Genomic DNA, 20,928 nt, shown 5'->3' with positions numbered 1-20,928 from the left:
GTGTGTGTATATATATATATATATATGTATATATATATATATATATATATATATACACAGTGCCTTGAAAAAGTATTCATACCCCACATTTTATCACGTTACACAGGGCCGGCCTTTGGGGTGTGCGAGCTGTGCAGCCGCACAGGGCGCCATGGGCACCAGGGGCGCTGTGCAGCCATCACAACTTGCAGAATGTGAGTCGCAGTCAGTTACTCACATGATCATCACAGGAGTCCGCCTCCTACAAGTCACAGCAGCAGGAGCTGTCAGGTCCCCCTGCCCTGGGACTGGGTGAAGAGCAACGCATCAGCGGCGGCACCTGAAAAAAAATGACTGCTGCCGGCCTCGACAGGCACACTGCGCCGGCACTGCTCCGGAAAGCCCGAAAACGCTTGGCTATTATCAGGAAGATGCGGGATTCAGGAACAGCCCAGGATTCGGTGACCCCTGGCAAATTGTCATTTGACCCCCAAGGGGGTCCCGACCCCCAGGTTGAGAACCACTGTGTTAGAGGAAGAGAGGCGTGTATATACCAGAGTGTATATACTGTAGGTTGTCCCAATCAAATTGTTCAAATTACCCTGGGCATCCCATATTTCCCTTACCCCATCCAAGTTCAATTCCCCCAATAAACATACAAAAACAAAGCATATGGACTGTTCATTGTCTTAGAGTGTCTGAGGATTGAATGCCAGGCTGGGCAGGGTGACAGGTGGGCCTCATCACTTAGCAGTCCCTATGGCAGAACACTAATATGTTGATAAGGTCATTTCAATGCCTTTCCATCCTGTAAGCTAGCTATCCTAGACCTGTTATTGTGCCCAAAGGCAGCCCCTGAATACACAAAAAGTGTAGATTTTGCCAAAGAAGCTCAGTAAGATGCATCTGGTAATTTTGCAGAAAAATATTATTTTTTTTCTTTTTCAGAACAATACTTATCCCTAATTCCAAATACTCCTACCACTTTAGATACAAAAGAAACAGTGCAGACACTACAATAGACTCTATGGCCCAGATTCACGTAGGACTTACGCTGACGTATCTTCTGATATGCTGCGTAAGTTCCCGGATGCGCCGTCGTATCTGTGCGCCTAATTCTCAATACAAGATACGCCTGAATTTTGGCTTGATCTGACCGACGTAAGTCTCCTACGCCGTCGTATCTTGGGCGCATATTTACGCTGGCCGCAAGGGGCGCTTCCATTGATTTACGCGTTAAATATGACCTAGATACGCCGATTCACGAACGTACTTGCGCCCGTCGCTTTAATCTACGCCATTTATGTAAGGCGTACGTCCGGCGTATAGTTATTCCACTTAAAGCAGGTGTAAGTCATGTTAGGGTATGGACGACGGAACAGCCGGCGTATTTTACGTTGTTTACGTAAGTGGTACGTGAATGGGGCTGGGCGTAGGTTACGTTCACGTCGTTGCCATTGAGCCGGCGTATCTTAGGGAGTAAATTCGATGAGATTCTGAGCATGCGTGCGCATGCGCCGTTCGTTCGGCCCTTCATTTACATGGGGTCACGCTTCATTTTAATAGATCACGCCCACTACCTTCCTACTTTTAATTAGGCGCCAATTTACGTTACGCTGGCGCAACGTAGGGGGCGAGTGCTTTGTGAATACTGCTCTTGCCTCTCAAAGTTACGTTGGTGTAGCGCATATGAGATGCGCTACGCTGGCACAAAGATGTGCCGCTCTACCTAAATCCGGCTATATATCTTTGCAGTCTCTTCAACAACTATCTATCTATCTATCTATCTATCTATCTATCTATCTATCTATCTATCTATCTATCTATCTATCTATCTATCTATCTATCTATATTATTTATCCATCTCCCTATCTCTTTCTTTAATTATTTCTTTCTTTAACATAGGAGGTTGCATATACATTTTAGCAGCTGTCTGCCCAAATATTCATGTTTATCCTTTATTATAGGTTCCTTTCCATATTAAATGTGTGTAGAGTAATACATTAACAATCCCAGTAAAAAGGACAATGTTACATAGCACCTCTTCTATTTCTATCCTGGCCTGAGAGGTTTTAGACATGGAACCTGACACTTTCTGTGAGGCAGGTGCATGGAAATTAAATCTCTATGCATAAAGGATAATTGTGCAATGTGTAATGCTTAGATGCCAGTTCCAACTCGGCATAAATGGTTAATTAATGTGCAGGGTATAATACTAAGCAGCGTACGCAATGCCATTCTTTTTTATGTAACACTTAATATATTTAACAGGCATTTTTTTAGTAATAGTCAAAGGTTGTATGAACTTTTTTGTAGTCTGAATAGGTAGATTTTAGGATTAGCCCATGTCTAACCAGTTTTAAGTTTGAAAATAGATCTTTGTGTTACCTTGGCAAAACTATGTGTAAGATACACAATGTGACTCTGTAACCTTTAGTTCTACTCTAATTAATCAATGTAAATTTGGAAACATGTATGGAAACACCAACTTTAGGCATTTGCTTCCTGTGTGCAACCCAAAAAGTGGTCACTTACCTCTAATACATCTAATTTTTTGTAGTTGTTTTTTTTTTTCTTTTTTTTTTCATTTTCCTTATATACATCTGCTGTATAATAGATATTTTTCAATCCTGATGTTTGTGACCAACTTTGAGAACCTGTATATTTTGTTTGTCTGTGTCATTCATTTCTATCACATGACAGCCAATGATGCTCTTATAAACACCCCATTATGCTCAAAACTCCCATCCCCATGATTAAAGGGGTTGTAAAGGTTTGTTTTTTATTTTCTAAATAAGTTCCTTTAAGCTAGTGCATTGTTGATTCACTTACCTTTTCCTTCGATTTCCCTTCTAAATGTTTTTTTTCTTTGTTTTCTTTGTCTGAATTTCTCACTTCCTGTTCCTCCTCAGTAAGGTGTTCAGTAAGCTGTTCTAAACTACTTTCCACCGCACGGATGATGGTGGAAAGCTTACTGAGGAGAAACAGGAAGTGAGAAATTCAAACAAACAAAAGAAAAATTTAGAAGGGAAATTGAAGGAAAAGGTAAGTGAACCAACAATGCACTAGCTTAAAGGCACCTATTTAGAAAATAAAAGACGAACCTTTACAACACCTTTAAGCTCCAAGGGGCAGAGCGAAACATGTTTGGGCATGGCTTGGCTGTCCTAGAGTTTGTGCCGAGACTACCATTCATCTCACATGAAGCACATCGGTCTGGATCTTTTCCTTTGACAATAATGAAGAATGGAGTGTCGACTGTTGTGATCTATTCCTGCTCGTTCCCCCACACCACTGCGGGCATTGGGGTACCGAGGGAAGGGCATCATTTGTGGGCTGCCTTCTCCTTCTTTCTGACAGTTCTGCACAGGGACTGGGGCTCTGATCTGATAGAGGCAGCTGTTCTTTGCTCCATCCCTGCTCCCTGACTTAAGACCCAGGAGGAGGGAGAGGAGGATTTTGTTATCAAACTGCCTGGGAAAGTGACTTTTTTGCTCAGGATCCTGAGGACTAAAGCTCTCTGCCAGTCTGCTCCTCACACCTAAGAGCCAGTTAGAGAGGGAGACTTGGCACTAGACCAGGGAAGGAAACAGATGTCCTAGCTCTAGTGATGGGTCCATGGGCACTCGTCTTACAGTGTGGCCTAAGCAGCAGAATCCTCAGCCACTCAGAGTGGGTTAGTGGGCCTACAACTGCATCTACAGCCACACAAAGCAAGTTCGACAGAGTCATCAAAGTCATCGATTCATGAGGGGCCCTCCACTGTTGATACTAACAGCTGAAGCGCAGGATTGGTGAGAGGGTTGCCAACCCACCAAACACTCTGCACCACAAAACAAGGCAAGACACTAGCTAACACAGTTTGCTATCCAGTTCCTTAGATACTATCATACTTATGCAATTTACAACATCAAATGTTCTGGATTACCCTATTAGCTTAGATCCACTTAGCCCCTCCCTGCACTTGTTGTTTGCCCTGTTCATTACTGTTAAGCCTTGTTAAAGTTGTTCCTGCCAGATCTCTTCGTCAGGTTCTCACCTACTTGAACTGGAAGTAGAGTTGGATGAACGGTTCGGCACAAGCATGAGTTTGGGCCAAACATTGGCTGTTTGTCCGTTTGCATGGTGTTCTGCAGGTGTTTGCCCTGCTGAATGCCCTGAAATTCCTTGCAAGCTGCACAGTCCATTCTGTTCCCAGATTGGGCAAAGCTTTGTCCATTCAGGGCACAGTAAAAGCTGGTTGTTTTAGAGAGGGGTTGGAAGTCGGCTGACCGATGAGTCATCAGCTGTCAATGGGGTTCCCCGCTGCCAGCTGAATATTAAAAAAAACATTTGTCATAAAAAAAAACTTACCAGACACTTATGGCAGGCATGTAGTCTGTCAGGAAAGGGGGGAGGCGAGCAAGTCCTCCTGAACTATACCAGGCCACATGCCCTTAACATGTCCCCTCACACTGGGCGGTGGTTGTGGGGGTCTGCGGGCATGGGGTTTATTGGAATCTGGAATCCCCCTTCAAGAAGGGGAACCCAAGATCCTGCCCCCCCCCCATGTGAATGGGTATGTGTAAGTGTAAAAGTGTACAAAAGTGTAAACATTTAATAAAAAATACTCAGATTTAAGTTACACCGCCGCAAAATCTCTACCTAAGTGCCCGATCTACAAAGCACTAACCTAGAAATTTTGAGCGTGTGATAGGTAGGGGGCGCTAGTGACACAAAAGATTCCTTTAAAGTGATAGCAATTACAAATATATGTGATAACAATTGAAAATAATAAACAGCACTTCCGCTCGTTTCCAAATAAATAAACGTGACCCCAGTGACCAGGCACGCCCCCCTGAAGACGTTTAAAAATGTAAGGGTAGAAAAAAAGTTTATGTCAGGCGACCAAAAGTACTCCAAAAGAGGTCCCAATAGCGAGTCCGGGATTGGTAGCCAGCAAATCTGGATAGCTTGTAGGCTTGTAGAATAGCTTGTAGGCTAAATATCCAGCGAGGCATGAAAGACCGGTACGAGCGGGAGCCAAGAGGAGTATATGGTGTCAGTGTCGCACTAGACATGTGCATTAGCCCAAAATTCTTTACACGCATATACCCTGATGTTTTAAACAACCTGTCACTAGCCTACCAGGTAGGTCAGGCAACATCACTGTAGATGCCATATGACTATTCTCGATGGTTTGTTCCACACATTCCTGCGGAGATTTATCGTACTTACCATTATGCTCCTGATGAAGCGTTTTTTCAACACGAAACATGTACATTTTCTACTTTTATGAATAAATATACCCATAGTATTTTTACTATAACTACTTGTACCGTCTAAAGTCCATTTCATTAGCCCAGCGCTATTCCTAGTTACACTGATAATACATTTAACACTACCCTCCCCCAGACTGACAATGCTGCTGTTTGCCGAGCCGCCTGTGCTCATTCATCCAGAGTTGTGTCTTACTAATACAGGTGTTGTATTACTGGCCAGATAACCAGGTGAAAACAGAGGGAAAAAAAGCCTAAAATAAAGAAAACTAATGCAGCCACCGTATCTAATGATTGGTAAGCTGCAATATATTGAGTGGTTTTGCAAATAGGAAGTGGCGAAACTCCACATTTTCTCCAGGATGGGTGTTTCTCTAGGAGGAAGGATGATGTACAGTAACATGAAGTTAGGGTTGGTTTATTTAGACTGAGGAGAATAGGATTAGCTTGTGTATATCGTGAGTGCATAACCCACATGACTTTCTCATACAGAAAGTTTCATAGTCTATATACCATTTAGGGGGCAAACATTTCTGTTTTTTAGTATATTTAGAGCAGGGGTCTCAAACTGGCGGCCCTCCAGCTGTTGCAAAACTACAAGTCCCATGAGGCATTGCAAGGCTGACAGTTACAAGCATGACTCCCTCAAGTAGAGGCATGATGTGACTTGTAGTTCCGCAACAGCTGGAGGGCCACCAGTTTGAGACCCTTGATTTAGAGTGATAAGACTATACTGTATTTCTGAAAGTGTTAATAATAACTATTACCATTTCACTAAGCAGTCTGCTACTTGTGTGAAGATTTAATTTTCAGCACCAAAGTTAGCAACTAAAGAGCAAAAATACAACGTCAGATTCTTCAGCCAACAAAAGTAGCGACATCTAGAGAAATTAAGTTGGCAGAATATAAAATCTCAGTAGGGCAAAGATGCGTCAACACTTCTTCCTGTCTCCCAGCAGGGTAACTCACAGGCAGCGCTTGGAGCTCAGGGCAGCTAGAAAACTTAATGCTAAAAAAGCTTATCTTATCTGCATAGCATTTTTCAAACTGTTCATATAGATTTATTTTGATTCTTATCGCATATCTAATTACATACTAAACAGCAACCAGCTCCTGGTTGCCATTTCTTATAAGATATTAGAGTTATCTGCCAGAGGCAGCCTGTTCAGGCTGAATGTAATTTTTTTAGAAAATAAATTTTCTTATTTTTTTTTTTTATCTGGTGGAATGGATTTTAGTGTTCTACAGTTGGATTAATATACTGCTGTTTCTAAGGTCAGTGCTTTTCTAGATGTACAACTTGGATATTAATAGTGTCTTAGAATGTTAGTGACAAAGAATGGATATTTTAAATCTATTACTTTATTTTCAAACACTCTAAGGTTCATACAATATCTCTTATTCTATAAGGCTGTTTAATTTTAGTGTGTTGATGATGATGATTTTGTGTGTTCACTGCCCAACCTTTGATATATGCCCAGACACTATACAAATATCTGCCGTTGTAGCTGACATATAATGCCGCGTACACACGATCGGTCAAACCGATTAGAACGGTCGGATAGACCGTTTTCATCGGACCAAACCGAACGTGTGTGGGCCCCATCGGTTATTTATCCATAGGTTAAAAAATAGCATTCTTGTTTTAAATTTAACCGATGGATACCTAACCGATAGAAAAAATACGATCGTTTGTAGGCACGTCCATCGTAAAAATCCACGCATGCTCAGAATCAAGTCGACACATGCTTGGAAGCATTGAACTTCATTTTTTTCACCACGTCGTTGTGTTTTACGTCACCGCGTTCTGACACGATCGGTTTTTTAACCGATGGTGTGTAGGCACGACTGACCATCAGTCAGCTTCATCGGTTAACCGATGAAAACGGTCCATCAGACCGTTTTCATTGGATGGACCGATCGTGTGTACTGTCAGGGCTTTGGACTTAAACCTTAATGATCTGAATGTAGAAATAAACAGAGCCTGAAGGTTACAGGGAAGGTAAGGCCGCGTACACACGGTCGGACAAAACCGATGAGAATGGACCGAGGTTCAGTTTCATCGGTCCAAACTGACCGTGTGTATAGCCCATCGGTCTGTTGTCCTTCGGTCCAAAATTTTAAAACGTGCTTTAAAATCGAACCGATGGCCCGCTGCCCGATCGGTCCAAACCGATGGTTAGTACAGAAAGCATTGGTTCAAAACCCGCGCATGCTCAGAATCAAGTCGACGCATGCTTGGAAGCATTGAACTTTGTTTTATTCAGCACGTCGTGTGTTTGACGTCACCGCGTTCTGACCTGATCGGTTTTTGGAACGATGGTGTGTACGCACATCAGACCATCAGGCCACTTCAGCGGTGAACCGATGGAAATGGCCCGTCGGACCATTCTCATCGGTTTGGAACGACCGTGTGTATGCGGCCTTAGTGTTAGGGTTGGGTTTACAGGGCAGGTTGGGTGTTGCAATTACAGGGAAGGTTAGGGTTGGGATTTACAGGGAGGTTAGTGTTGGGGTTAGGGAAGAAATTAAAGGCTAAGTTCATTGTTGTGCACCAAGCTCTCCTATGTACCAATATAGCATTAATGTACCTCTTTTACAAAAAATAAACAGCTTTCCATTTATTTTACACAGGCTTACCTCACTCTCTTCATGGATGTTTAAAAACCCTGCTCCATTACTTCTGCCTTACTTCATGGGCAGACTTTAGGTCATGACACAGGAAGGACTTGACCAGCTGATCTCATTATTTCACACCCTGCATCATCTACCCTCAGCTGGTCAACTCCTTTCTGTGTTATGACTTAAAGTCTGTTCAGGAAGTAAGGCAGAAGTAATGGAGCAGGGTTTTAAACATCCATTAACACAGTGAGGTAAGCATGGGTATAATACATAGAAAGCTGTTTTATTTTAGCAAAATAAGTATATTAATGCTATATTGGTACATAAGGGAGCTGGAATAAAAAAATAAAAAAGTGAACAAAGGTGAACTTAGCTTTTAATGTTAGGGTTTAGTAAGGATTAGTGTTGAGGTTCCTAGGTGGGTTAGTGTTAGGGATTGCAAGGAAGGTTGGGGTTTGAACTACAGGAAGGGTTAGTGTTGAAGTAACAAAGTGGGTTAGTTTAATATTATACAGAGGTCATATTGCAGTTATGGGGAACAAACTAGGGGTTTGTGTTAGACACACAGGGATTGTTAATGTGAGAGGGTCGTGGTGTAGGGCATTGCTCTCTTTTTCCCCAAAACTACCAACCTTTGTACCATGAAATTAGGTTTATCTCTGACTGAGCAGCCCCCCCCCCCCCTTCTCCAACTGTTAACGTGCATACTCATCATGAATGTTTATTACATATAAAAATAAAAAAGTAATAATCATACACCTGCTGTATCTACTACAGTCTATTGAAAGTATTAAATGTAAGAAGTTTAGAATAAAAATAATGGGCATTTCTTAAATAGCATAAAAATCTGAAGCTCTGTTGGCAAGTTTGGATCGGATAGGCTATACGGGATATAATACTAGGGTAATCTAATTTTAACACATGGGTCATATTTTTTTTATAGAATAGTTCTCTATAAGTACTTATTGTATTTTGTATATATTTGATAAAAATGTCTTTACAGGACTGAAAAGATAAAATAAAATAAAATAAGGCTAATAGATTTAATTTAGCTTAATATGACATCTTGCATATAAATATTTAGAGCCAAACTCTGGCGAACTTTTTTTAGTGTTAATTCTGCACCAGCTACGTATGTAGGAAAGAGGTAATAATAGGTATGCTGCATGTGCAGCACAACAACAAACGGAATAGCAGAAGGTGCCACCATCACTGTACGGTGCTGATATATACGTAGTAGTACAGGCCTGTTCCACTGGATTTCTCAGTGCTGCAGACACGAGAGCAGTGCCTAATGGTAGTGAATTTCTAGGGTCTCCTACGCACTTCATGTCCATTCATGAAAAAACAAAAAGAGGGGTGTGGATGCACATGAATGTAATCCTCCAATCACAGAACACCTTGTATCCTGTGAAAAAAAACAAGACTTTTTGTGCATTGGCATGGAATAAGGAGGGGGCTTGGTACGACCTGTGCCCTTCACTGTTGTTTGCCGCAGCTCTCACGCCTGCAACACATGGAAATCCACCAGAGCTGGCTTTTAACATGTTATTATTTTACTACTACACAGCAGCACTGCACACACAGCACACCTATTATTGCCTCTTTCCTGCATAGCTGGTGGAGGATTTACAATCATTTTTTTCCCCAGAGTTGGGCTTTAATATTTACTGTTTGGAGACAGCAGGTGGAGCTCCAGTTTTTATTTCATTTGTTACTAGGCTAATCTTTATGGTTTTTCTGAGAAAAAGCTTGTTGCTTACAGAACTAGATAGCTTAAGCTCAATTTGTATACAGTTTTGGAGACAGTCTACATGGAAAAATTTACCCTGTAAAAATAATTGCCATGATGGAACTCTCTATTAAATGTTCAATTGTAAAATAAAAAAATATATAGTAAAGATATAAAAAATTTACAAACAACACTTCAAGAAATATGTAAAAAGGAGTTGTAAAGGCAGAAGTTTTTTTATCTTAATGCATTCTATGCATTAGGATAAAAAACCTTCTGTGTGTAGAAACCTCCCCAGCACCCCCCAATTACCTACCTGAGCCCCATCTCTCTCCAGCGATGTCCACGAGTGTCTAAGCCGTGGCTGTCAATTAAAGTCAGTCAGCCAATCAGGGAAGAGAGGGGGCGGGGCCATGTCAGGGCTCTGTGTCTGAATGGATACACGGAGCTCTGATTCTTGGTTTACATGGTTTATATTATCTATTGTATTACTGCTGTTGCAACAGGCCAGGCATCCTAGGCTGTGTCTTAGTTTGTCATATCCCCTGTCACTTTTGTGTCTGTGTGAAAATTTGAATAAAAACTATAAATAAGGGAATATAAAGGAATGAATAAAATCACTATAATCATTACATATATTGACAATGCAGTTTATCAGAATACAATAATTTTTCGTGATAATGGTTCTTAATGATAAATTACAAAGGTACATGGGGTCTTGCTTAAGGGCCTGTTCACACCACTTGTGGTGCAGGAAACATGCATTATTTGTTAACAGCACCCCAAATGCATCTAACAAACTGCATGCCACCAAAGGGTATGGTAGAATTAATGGCTGCCATACTTTTTGCACGGTATTTCCGGGTTCGCGGATTTACCGGAGCAGCGATGACATCACAGCTCCTTAGGAAATGGCACGAGTGAGCCATTTCTTCAGTGCGCATGTGCCGATGACGTTGGCACATGCGGATACAGTGAATATCTCCTAAACGGTGCAAGTTTAGAAGATATTCATGGTACCTACAGGTAAGCCTTATTGTAGGCTTACCTGTAGATAAAAGTGGTGTAACAGGAGTCCTGTATCCATCCAGTGCTGTGCTCATGAGTAACATTGCTACTCTCTCTCTCCTCGCATGCACAGAGGCAACAGCAGGAGACAATGACTCTTGCTGCTGTCTATCAAATCCTGTGAGGAGGGAGGGTAGAGGGGGCAGGGCTGAGATGTGCTGTGTGTGTCTATGGGCACACAGAGCTTGACTCGGGAGTGAGCCTGCATACCTGCCCCAGTAGCAAGTTGTTTTCAATGGGGGCCAAACACTGAAGAGGAGTAAACATCACCAGCGGAGGCTGCCAGAAAAGGAGGTTCGGGGCCCCTTTGTGCAATACTATTACACAGGGCAGGTGAGTATAACATGTTATTTTAATAAAAAAGATTTTAATAACGCATTAAAGAAGATTTTGGCTTTAGGTCTACTTCTCACCTTAGGAAATAAAAATGAGAACTCTGAAATACTTATATATTTGCTGGTGTGGGCTACCTCTGGATCTGAGTGACCGGACACTTCTGGTTCTCATCCGCAGCCAAGGATGCATTCTGTGTGCAGCAGAAGCACTGATTGGCTACAAAGCCATGGGACAGAACCAGAAATGGCAGATCAGCTGTGGCTGGCTAGATTCAAAGAAATTCCACTCCAGCAAAAAAAAAGTATTTTTCTTTTAGGGCTCTAGCTTTTTATTTATTTATTTAGTTTTTATACAAGGGAGAGTAGCATAGCAAAATCAAAAAAATATGTAATGCAATCTTGCACATTTGAACCAAACTTAGATTGCATTTTTCATTCATATCTAACTGTCTGTCTTGATATGCACGGGTTATACTTTTCTGACAAATACATAAACAATTATCTCTTTTTCTCTTCTCTCACTCAGGGGGGACCGAGCTCTCTGTCAGTCTACGCCCTGCGATTGGGACCGGGAGAAGAAATAGTCACATCACTGTTTAAATTTGTTCAAGAGAAGGAACTGAGAGCGCCGTTTGTTATTACATGTGTGGGCAGTGTCACCAAAGCAACACTTAGACTGGCTAATGCAGATGCGGTGAATAGGAATGAGGTACCTGACAGGTCTGCTTGATATACTGGATCACTTTAAGTCATGCATAGATACAGCAAGATGGCCGTGGAGTGTTTCAAGAGAAGTGTACTGTTCCTAATTATGTAATTATAAGATTTTGGTGCCACACTACAAGCTGTTCCTAAAATCTGTTCTTTGTGTCTTGCTCCAGAAATGCAGAGAATGAAATGCATTTCCCCTGAAGGTGTCCTGTCATCTTTAATTTGATATAATCTTTAATTAAAGACATTGGCAGTGCTGAAATGATAAAATATGTAGAATATTTCTTATGTCACAAAGGAAATACCTCTCTTCGCACTCCTCATCTCAATTACTTGGCATGCATATTCTTTCCAAGCTCCGGCTGTTGAATAGAATTACTGTATAATGGTTCTGGTAGACACAAGGGCTACATTTATGTCTTTCACATTATTTTTTTATAATTCTCCAGAAGAATGGCTGTTTTGGTAATGTGCTGAATATTATATAGCAGTGTGGCGAACCTTGGCACCCCAGATGTTTTGGAACTACATTTCCCATGAAGCTCATGCACACTGCAGTGTAGTTAAGCATCATGGGAAATGTAGTGCTAAAACATCTGGGGTGCCAAGGTTCGCCATCACTGTTATATAGGATAGGCAGGTACACAGGGCAGATTATAATTAGAGTTGGTGTGGACTACTAAATTCACATTTAAGCAGGGATACCAGTGAAGGCACTAATGGCATTGTTTTGAAGGTTAATGGTGAATGAGAAATTGCTGCAGTCTGTAGAAGCCAAGTAGATGATAGATTTAATTTACTATACTGTCCTAGAAAATTACATCTTAATGACCAGCTATGGCTATATAAAAGTTGCATAAATAACCAGGGCTGCATGCGATCTTAGGTCACATATAGGCTAGGACTGCATAGTCAGATCAGTGGTGGCTAGCAATATGTCATGAGGTGTGTGACTGTCATCTAAGCAGGTTCCAATATAAAACCTGGGTCCTTTCTGCTGCCACTTGGCACAAACAGAATGTTATTATATTGGTTTTATATGCTGCGACCGGCCAAGCACTCTGTCTGGGTGCTTCTGCCAAGATACAGCTTCCTCCAATCTGGAACATGGAACCAGGTATTATAACTAAATATATTGCACCCAGGATATATATATATACCACACAAAATCAGATAAGAGCCTGATCACATTATCCTAAACAAAGCAAACTGTAAACAGTAATATCATTAGAAACATCTAAGGAACAGCCAACATAAACATAACCAGTAATCTAATTAAACAGTAAGATAATTAACAACTAGTCACCTAGACAAGCCTAGGTAACTTAGGTCACTGGCCACCCAGACAGTTCGGCACCAGTATTTAAGAAGACTCGGGGCTGTCCAAATCTTATTAACCAGTTTTCTTTTCACATACATATTCTCACTGAGTTTCAAGTTGGCAGAGATCATCATGGCTTCCTTGACTGTTAAATGTGGTAATGTCATATTGCATTATATAACATGACATCTTCCTGAATGCTTGTAGCTCCCTCAAATGTCGGGGCTATAGTCAGTATGCAGGAAGTTACCATGCAGTCCCCTCCAAAAGCCCCTGTCCTGGCTGGGTCTGTCACATATGCCTATAAGCAAACCACTAGCACAGCATTACAACAGTTGCAGATATACGGTGACAAAGCTGATAAACTGTAATTTCTGGCATTTTCACCTTGCCTCAGCATGCCAAATGCAGCCTGATGTCATTCTGCCAGTCAGTACTATACTGGTAGTATGAAAGTGAAAATAAGCTACAAGGCATCAAAATTAACCAAGTAGAGCTTTAGGAAACATTGGTATGTTAGTTTACAGTACTGACTTATTGGTGCTGGTGTTTTTCTGTCCTGATAACATGTATAAATGCGTGCCTTTCCCCTAACTGACCATCTATTCTAAACAGCCCCTAACACCAGCGAATCTCCTAACACTTAACTCTCCCCCCACCTGAACACTCTGCACTCAATTCTAAATCGTAAAAAATGTGTTAGCTCTTAACCACTCTCAACATTTAATCTAATGTGTGTCTTAACAGTTAATACCCAATTGCACTTTCAGTTTAAATTAGTTAAAGTTGATGTAAGTCCTCACATATACCCAGTGAACAGCCTCAGGTGATACACAGAGATAAAACAAAACCTCCTGCGTAGGTTTTACTTGTTTATCTGCAGTCTTCTCCTATCTGCACCCTTTCAAATGTGCAGATCGTGTTAAAAATCTCTCTTCATCTGTCAGCAGCACAGATGAGGAGGCGGAGAGGATGCAGTTACAGTGTGTGAGAGATGACTAAGACCCCCTTCACATAGCAGAAAAACTGTGTCGTGAATAGACTAGCTCTGTTTTGAGCTCCCCCCGACACAAATTTATCTTGTCTGTTGGGAAATCTTCTCAGAAATGACTCATGCTGATAAAAGAGGAACAAAGCGTCAAAGAGAAACAAAACTTAGAGCTTTGGAGAGAGATAAGTAAACACTACATATATACTGTGCTTTGCTCAAGCTCCATGAGGTTTACAACCACTTTAAATACATTCTGACATGCTTCTATAGAAAAGGTGTCTTATAGTATATTTTCTTTAGAAAGCCACAGCCTAAATAGAAAAGCTGATCTCCTGCTAGCATGCTGCAGAAAAGGGGCCATTGATGTCTGTGTGGAAGGAGTGGTCGCTCTGCAGAGCTTTACATCCAGCATGGAGCAAGTACTTTGCTGATTGCAGAGCTATTGTAAGGAACATTGCGCAAGCCATTGGGCTTTTGTGCATGGGCATAAACATGCACATGTTTACTCATATAGAACCCTAACTGGATGTGTGACTTTGCACACACATACGCGCTGTGACTTTTGATCTTGAAACTTATGCTGACCTTGTTATTGACCCAGCTTTCACCTGACCTACTTTTGAGATTATCCTTGTCTGTCTGTGATTTTTGCTCATCTCTGTTACTGACTTAGTGCTGAACTTCTGACCAAGATTCTGCCTTCGACTTAGGCCCAGATTCACAGAGAGCAAGGCTCACATTACGCCGCCGTAGAGCACACATTGTACGGCACGCCATTGTAGGTGGAAGTGGGTGTGACCCCATGCAAATAATGGGCCGAGAGCCAGACAGGTACGTATCACAAACTGCGAATGCGCTGTGACATGGACGCAGGCACAGCACCCCCCTGCTCAAAACCACGCCGGCACAACTGCCTAAGCTACGCCGGATCACGCTGTGAACATAACGTACGCCCAGCCAGACACACGTCCAACGCACAATACGCCGGCTTGTGTTCCCTGGTGCAGACCTGTGCATGTCTGTTGCCAGGTTGCACCTCATTTATGGGGAATAACTTTACGCCAGACGTACAACTTACTCGCATCTCGCGTAGCATGCGCCGGGCATGTGCACGTTCGTGAATCGGCGTATTTCCCTCATTTGCATGTTTGAATGGCTAATCAATGGAAGTAGCACCATGCGCCCAGCCCATATGTGCACCCACCCTACGCCGGTGTGTGCAAGCTACGTCGGCGGGGTGTAGCCTGTTTTTAGGCGCATGTTGGTTCGTGGGTCTGCCGCACACATACGCCGACGCACATTGGCACTTACGTCGGCGTAACATGTTATACGTCGACGTAAGTGCTTTGTGAATCTGGGCCTAAGTACCCCGCTGCCTGCACGCTGCTAACCTCTGCTTATTCTTGACTCTGATCCTGCATACAATTCAGTGCTTTCTTGCTCAGCTTTTACTGGACTCCAATGAGCTAAGCTCTTTGTTTTGGATAGACAGTTTACCAGTCAAATAATCTTATTTGCCTTGGGGGGCTTTGCTGTTGTGGGATTCACTAATTTTGTTTTTTCACATTCAACATTAAGTCTCCTGGACGTGGCGAGTATAAGTTTAATATCACAGTCTACTCCACTCCACTCATAACTTAACTTAGTATACCACTAGCTGTACCCCTACTTATTCGATTACAGCACTCACAATATCCTGTTTTTATTGTCTGCACACTGGCATATGTGTCCTTCCATTGCCCATGCAGATCTTCTCTCAACTTCCAGTAGTGATGTTAGGGCTGGGCTCAGCCCTTCCTTCTCAGAGCTCTGTGATCAGCTGTCGGTTGATTGCCAGCCCTCTTCATTCCACAGTGACTCACCTGGTCTTGATTTCCCGCTCATCAGCTAGCTCTGCTAGCTATTTAAACTGCATGGATCAGATCTTCTGTGCCTTCGCCTTGGTCAACATATCCAGGCTCTCTTTGCTGTGTTTTCCTGCGAAAGACTTTTGCTTTGCTGACTTCCCTTCTGGTTCCTGATCCTGGTTGCTGCACCTGACTTCGCTGATCTCTGGACTTGTTCCTCTGGCTTGTTCTGATTACCCGTGCTGGTTACCGAACTCTGGCTATTGTAACGATGAGGGGTGATTAAGCTCTAATGGTGCATGTGAGTTGAAGAAGTTGTGCCAGTCCCGACTGCATTTTCAAGGACATGGCAGCCTATTTTTATCAAAAAGAAACAGAAAGTTCAGAAATAAACAGCAGATTCCCTCAGGGGTATTCAGCATTACAGTCCTGCTTCAGAACAACCAGCATTCAGCCTTCCTGGCTAAAAAACGCAGCACTCCTGCTCAGGCCTTACACCTTAGGCCTTGGTCTGTCTCCCCCAGACCCGACTTTCAGCACCTCTGTGCTTGCAGCTTCATGCTGCACTGGCTCCCTCCTGACTCCTAGGCCAGAACTCCCGTCTGCTGGGCGGCACTATCTCTAAGGATGAGCACTGACCTCTATTCCTGGGAGGATTATGAAGCCAGCACACAGGTGTGCATTTAGCAAGCATACCAAACTCAGGCATACATCGCTCATATGGACCTGTGACATGGGGTTGCGTCTCCACACTATGTTTGAACTACGTTTGTTCTGTTTATACCATTTTACCATTTTATTAAATAGTGTGATTTTTACTGCACTTCTGTCTCAGTCTGATTTATGGTTCCTGACAAGTGCTCAGACAGGAATTGTGCAAGAAGCCACACTCATCTCAGGCTCCTCATAAAGGTATGTGACCGCTATAGCTCTGACTCAGTATAGGGTGTATCAGACCTCTGCAGATAGACCACTGCTTCTACACAGAAAGCAAGTAAACTCCTAGCAGGGAACAGGCTTTTCTACTCATTGAACACATTTTGTTTTGTTGTAACCTGGAATTTATTTAGCTGATTTAAATTGAGGGTTCAATTAGGCTTCAACCTTCAGCCTATCCCCAATGCTTAACATTACCTACAGTACAAGTCCCTAACTGTTACCCTCCTGTCTAAATGAAAAACACAACCATAAACCTTACATCTAACCTTAAATTAATTTTGTGCAAGGAAATACTGAGAATGCTTTTGGTGACCATTCATGCTAGTTTCAGATTGTCATGATGATACAATACATTTTTATGTTGCTGGCAGATTGGAAGCTTTGACTTTCTCAATTTGCATGGTTGTTTGTGGTCAACAACCACATCCATGAATGAGTTTCAAATTACTTGATGTCCTGTGATGTCTTTTGGCTTACCTGGAAGTTATTGGGCATTTCAGAGAGTCAGAAACCCTTTTTGTCCTCCTTTCTGGTGCACATAAAGGTGCCCAGGCTTCCAATTCTCTATGGCCAGATGGATCAGACAGGCCATATGCGAAGCATATTGGATCATGCAGACGTCTCCACCATTTGTGAATGCGCATTCAACTTGTGCCTTGTCTACCTCTTGGGCATAGAGAACTGGTGAAAGTTGTGGTGTAGCGCTAAAATAATAATAAAAAGTTCATATGTAACATTCCAATAAATGACAATTGAAATGTGGATCCAATCCAAAGTTCATATGTATCACTCCAATAGATGACAATCTGAAATATGGATCTAAGCCAAAAGAAATCCAGAAGACAGGAGGAATCAAGTGCAAGGATAATAGCCCAGCCTCCACCAACACCCAAACACACTGACCCTCACCGTCAGTACATAAAATGCACATGTAGGATATTCCAACCCAAGGAACAGATGGAACTCTTGATTCACAGGATAATAGACCATTCAAAGAAAAAACATCCACCACTTCTCCTTCTATGGACTTGTAATTTCAAAGTGAGCTTGGGGATCAGCAAGGCATATAACCCAATAGGCTCCAATAGCATGAACACATGTGTAGGAAATGAAAACAAAAACACAGCTCATTGCGCAGACATCCCATTAAACAAAGGTTTATTTTAACCACTTGCTTACTGGGCACATATACCCCCCTCCTGCCCAGTGAAATTTCAGCTTCCGGCACTGCGTCGCTTTAACTGACAATTGCGACGTGGCTCCCAAACAAAATTGGCGTCCTTTTTTCCCACAAATAGAGCTTTCCTTTGGTGGTATTTGATCATCTCTGCGGTTTTTATTTTTTGCGCTATAAACAAAAAAAGCGACAATTTTGAAAAAAAACACAATATTTTTTACTTTTTGCTATAATAAATATCCCAATTTTTTTTTTAAAAAATTAAATTTTCTCAGTTTAGGCCGATACATATTCTTCTACATATTTTTGGTAAAAAAAAAAAATCGCAATAAGCGACTGGTTTGCGCAAAAGTTATAGCGCCTACAAAATAGGGGACAGAATTATTATTTTTTTTATTATAATTTTTTTTACTAGTAATGGCGGCGATCTGCGATTTTTATTGGGACTGTGACATAATAGCGGACACATCGGACACTTTTGACACATTTTTGGGACCATTCGCATTTTTACATCGATCAGTGCTATAAGTATGCACTAATTACTGTATAAATGTGACTGGCAGGGAAGGGGTTAACACTAGGGGGTGAGAAAGGGGTTAAATGTGTACCCTGCATAGTGTTTCTAACTGTGGGGGGAGGGGACTGACTGGGGGAGGTGACCGATCTGTGTCCCTATGTACAAGGGACACAGCATCAGTCTCCTCTCTCCCTGACAGGACGTGGATCTGTGTGTTTACACACACACAGATCCACGTCCTTGTCTCTGTAACCGCAGATCGCGGGTGCCTGGCAGACATCGCGGCCGCCAGGCATGCGCAGCGGCATCTCAGTGATGCGGCGGGAGCGTGCGCGCCCCCCAGTGGCCGGAGGAGCCAAGGACATCTAAAGACGTCCTCCCGGCAATTGAGAGCCACCTTGTGGCGGTCTTTTGTTAATAGGCAGGATGCCTAGTGGTTAAATGGTGTAAGGATGCACTCACATGTAAAATCTAAAAAGCAGGCATGTAGTTATGAAACCGACCTGCGCTTCCTACCAGTAAGATGGCGCTCTTCCGTTCAGCCCTCCAATAGCAAAATAGCGTTAGTTTTCCTCCACTGGCCCGACGTTTCTCCACCAACGTGTGTCATCAGGGGCATTCATTTTCAAATTCAATTTCACTTATCCTTCTAAGATGAGACATTTTGCTCACAGTTTTATCTAAATGAACTGGAGTCAATTTGAGGTGAATTTATCCTATTGTCTGTATTTTTTATTCTGAAACTATGCTGGGGATGCATGTATTGCTTATTTATAAATGTTTTTCCCTGTTTTGTTTTTCAGATAATATATCTAGATCAAAAATTTGAAATTGTTTCTTTGGTTGGAACACTAAATGAGCATGCTCACCTGCACATCTCCCTGTCTGATAAAGATGGAAGTACCATCGGTGGCCATGCAATAGGAGATTTGGAGGTCTTCACCACTGCTGAGATAGTGATTGGGGAACTCAGTGACCTTCAATTCACTCGGGAGATGGATGAACGCACGGGCTTCCCAGAACTCGTCATTAGTCCGCGAACGGAAAACACTACCTCTGCCTAGCTTCTAAATTATTTACCATTTTTCCTTGCCAGCCACTGAATGAGATAAATTTGCTTCAGAGCATGTCCTTAGACTGCTCTTTGCATTATTGTATTGATTTCAACCATCTGATCACTCACAACAAAATCAGTCATGTATGAAATACACACGGCAAAATCATCTCAATAAATTCTTTAAATGTCTTGTCATTAATTTCCGCTGTTTAACAACATGGGCTGCCTTTAATGTTTGGGGATTTTTCTTCTCATGCCAGCCGTTCTGCTGGGATTTTATGAGACTGATTGCCCCAGAGAGGGTATAGGACAGTGACAATTGCTCAGAAGGCTAATGAATGTACCGTTTGCTCATCTTTATACGGTTACTAGAACACTAATTGGGAGGGACAGGGTGAACAAATGCAGAGGAGCAGTTATCTGATATGCGTGACTTGGATTTAAAGCAAAAGCTGTAACAATGTACTTCCTAGTCCTGCAGTTTACTGTTTACGAGTACAAACTGTGCTCTTATTAAAGGTTAACAGCTGCTGTAACCTAATAGATCCTGGAAGAGAATTTCTACCTGTTCTTCATAATATGTTACAATGTAGAAATAAAATGATTTTAGTTGTGATATGATTTTAAAGAACATGCATGTTTAATATATTTGGTATTAATAACAATTATACATGTAATCATAAAAATTGAAATAATTACTATTATTATAAAAGCTGGAATTTGGGCAGATATTATTAAAGCCCTTATTCTATGTGTTGAAGTAATGCAACATGTTACCTTGTGTAAAGGTGTGCTGCACTCATTAATTTTGCATTAAGTCACGTACACACTATTAGTCCATCCGATGAGAACGGTCTGATGGACCGTTTTCATCGGTTAACCGATGAAGCTGACTGATGGTCTGTCGCGCCTACACACCATCAGTTAAAAAAAACGATCGTGTCAGAACGCTGTGACGTAAAACACGACGACGTGCTGAAAAAAACGAAGTTCAATGCTTCCAAGCATGCGTCGACTTGATTCTGAGCATGCGTGGATTTTTAACTGATGGTTGTGCCTAAAAACGATCGTTTTTTACCTATCGGTTAGGAATCCATCGGTTAAAATTAAAGCAAGTTGGCTTTTTTTAACCGATGGTTAAATAACCTATGGGTCCTACACACGATTGGTTTTGACCGATGAAAACGGTCCATCAGACCGTTGTCCTCTGTTTAACCTATCGTGTGTACGAGGCCTTAGTTGGCAGGGGACTTTTTCTTACCATGTCATGCGCAGCATTATGCACTTGCGTGTGAAATCAAAACTGCTGACTGGAGCAGAGCGACAGCCAACCATGAAAGAGAAATGGATTCAGGTCAAACTTAAATTTTCAGC

General features: G+C 42.1%; 1 protein-coding gene across 1 annotated transcript in view; it reads left to right on the top strand.

Annotated features, from left to right (window-relative positions):
* The window catches only part of LOC120937731 (bifunctional protein GlmU-like), a 78,692-nt gene extending 58,522 nt beyond the window's left edge, over positions 1–20,170 (top strand). Inside the window, exons 3-4 of the mRNA XM_040351177.1 lie at positions 11,521–11,703; positions 19,301–20,170. Coding sequence (XP_040207111.1) covers positions 11,521–11,703; positions 19,301–19,561 — 444 coding nt within the window. The 3' untranslated portion in view covers positions 19,562–20,170. The remainder of the gene's footprint in view (positions 1–11,520; positions 11,704–19,300) is intronic.
* Positions 20,171–20,928: the final 758 nt, after the last annotated feature.

Source organism: Rana temporaria, chromosome 4 (genome assembly GCF_905171775.1).
Source record: "Rana temporaria chromosome 4, aRanTem1.1, whole genome shotgun sequence".
In the NCBI taxonomy this organism is placed as follows: Eukaryota; Metazoa; Chordata; class Amphibia; order Anura; family Ranidae; genus Rana; species Rana temporaria.
This window is presented reverse-complemented; position numbering and strand designations above follow the sequence as displayed.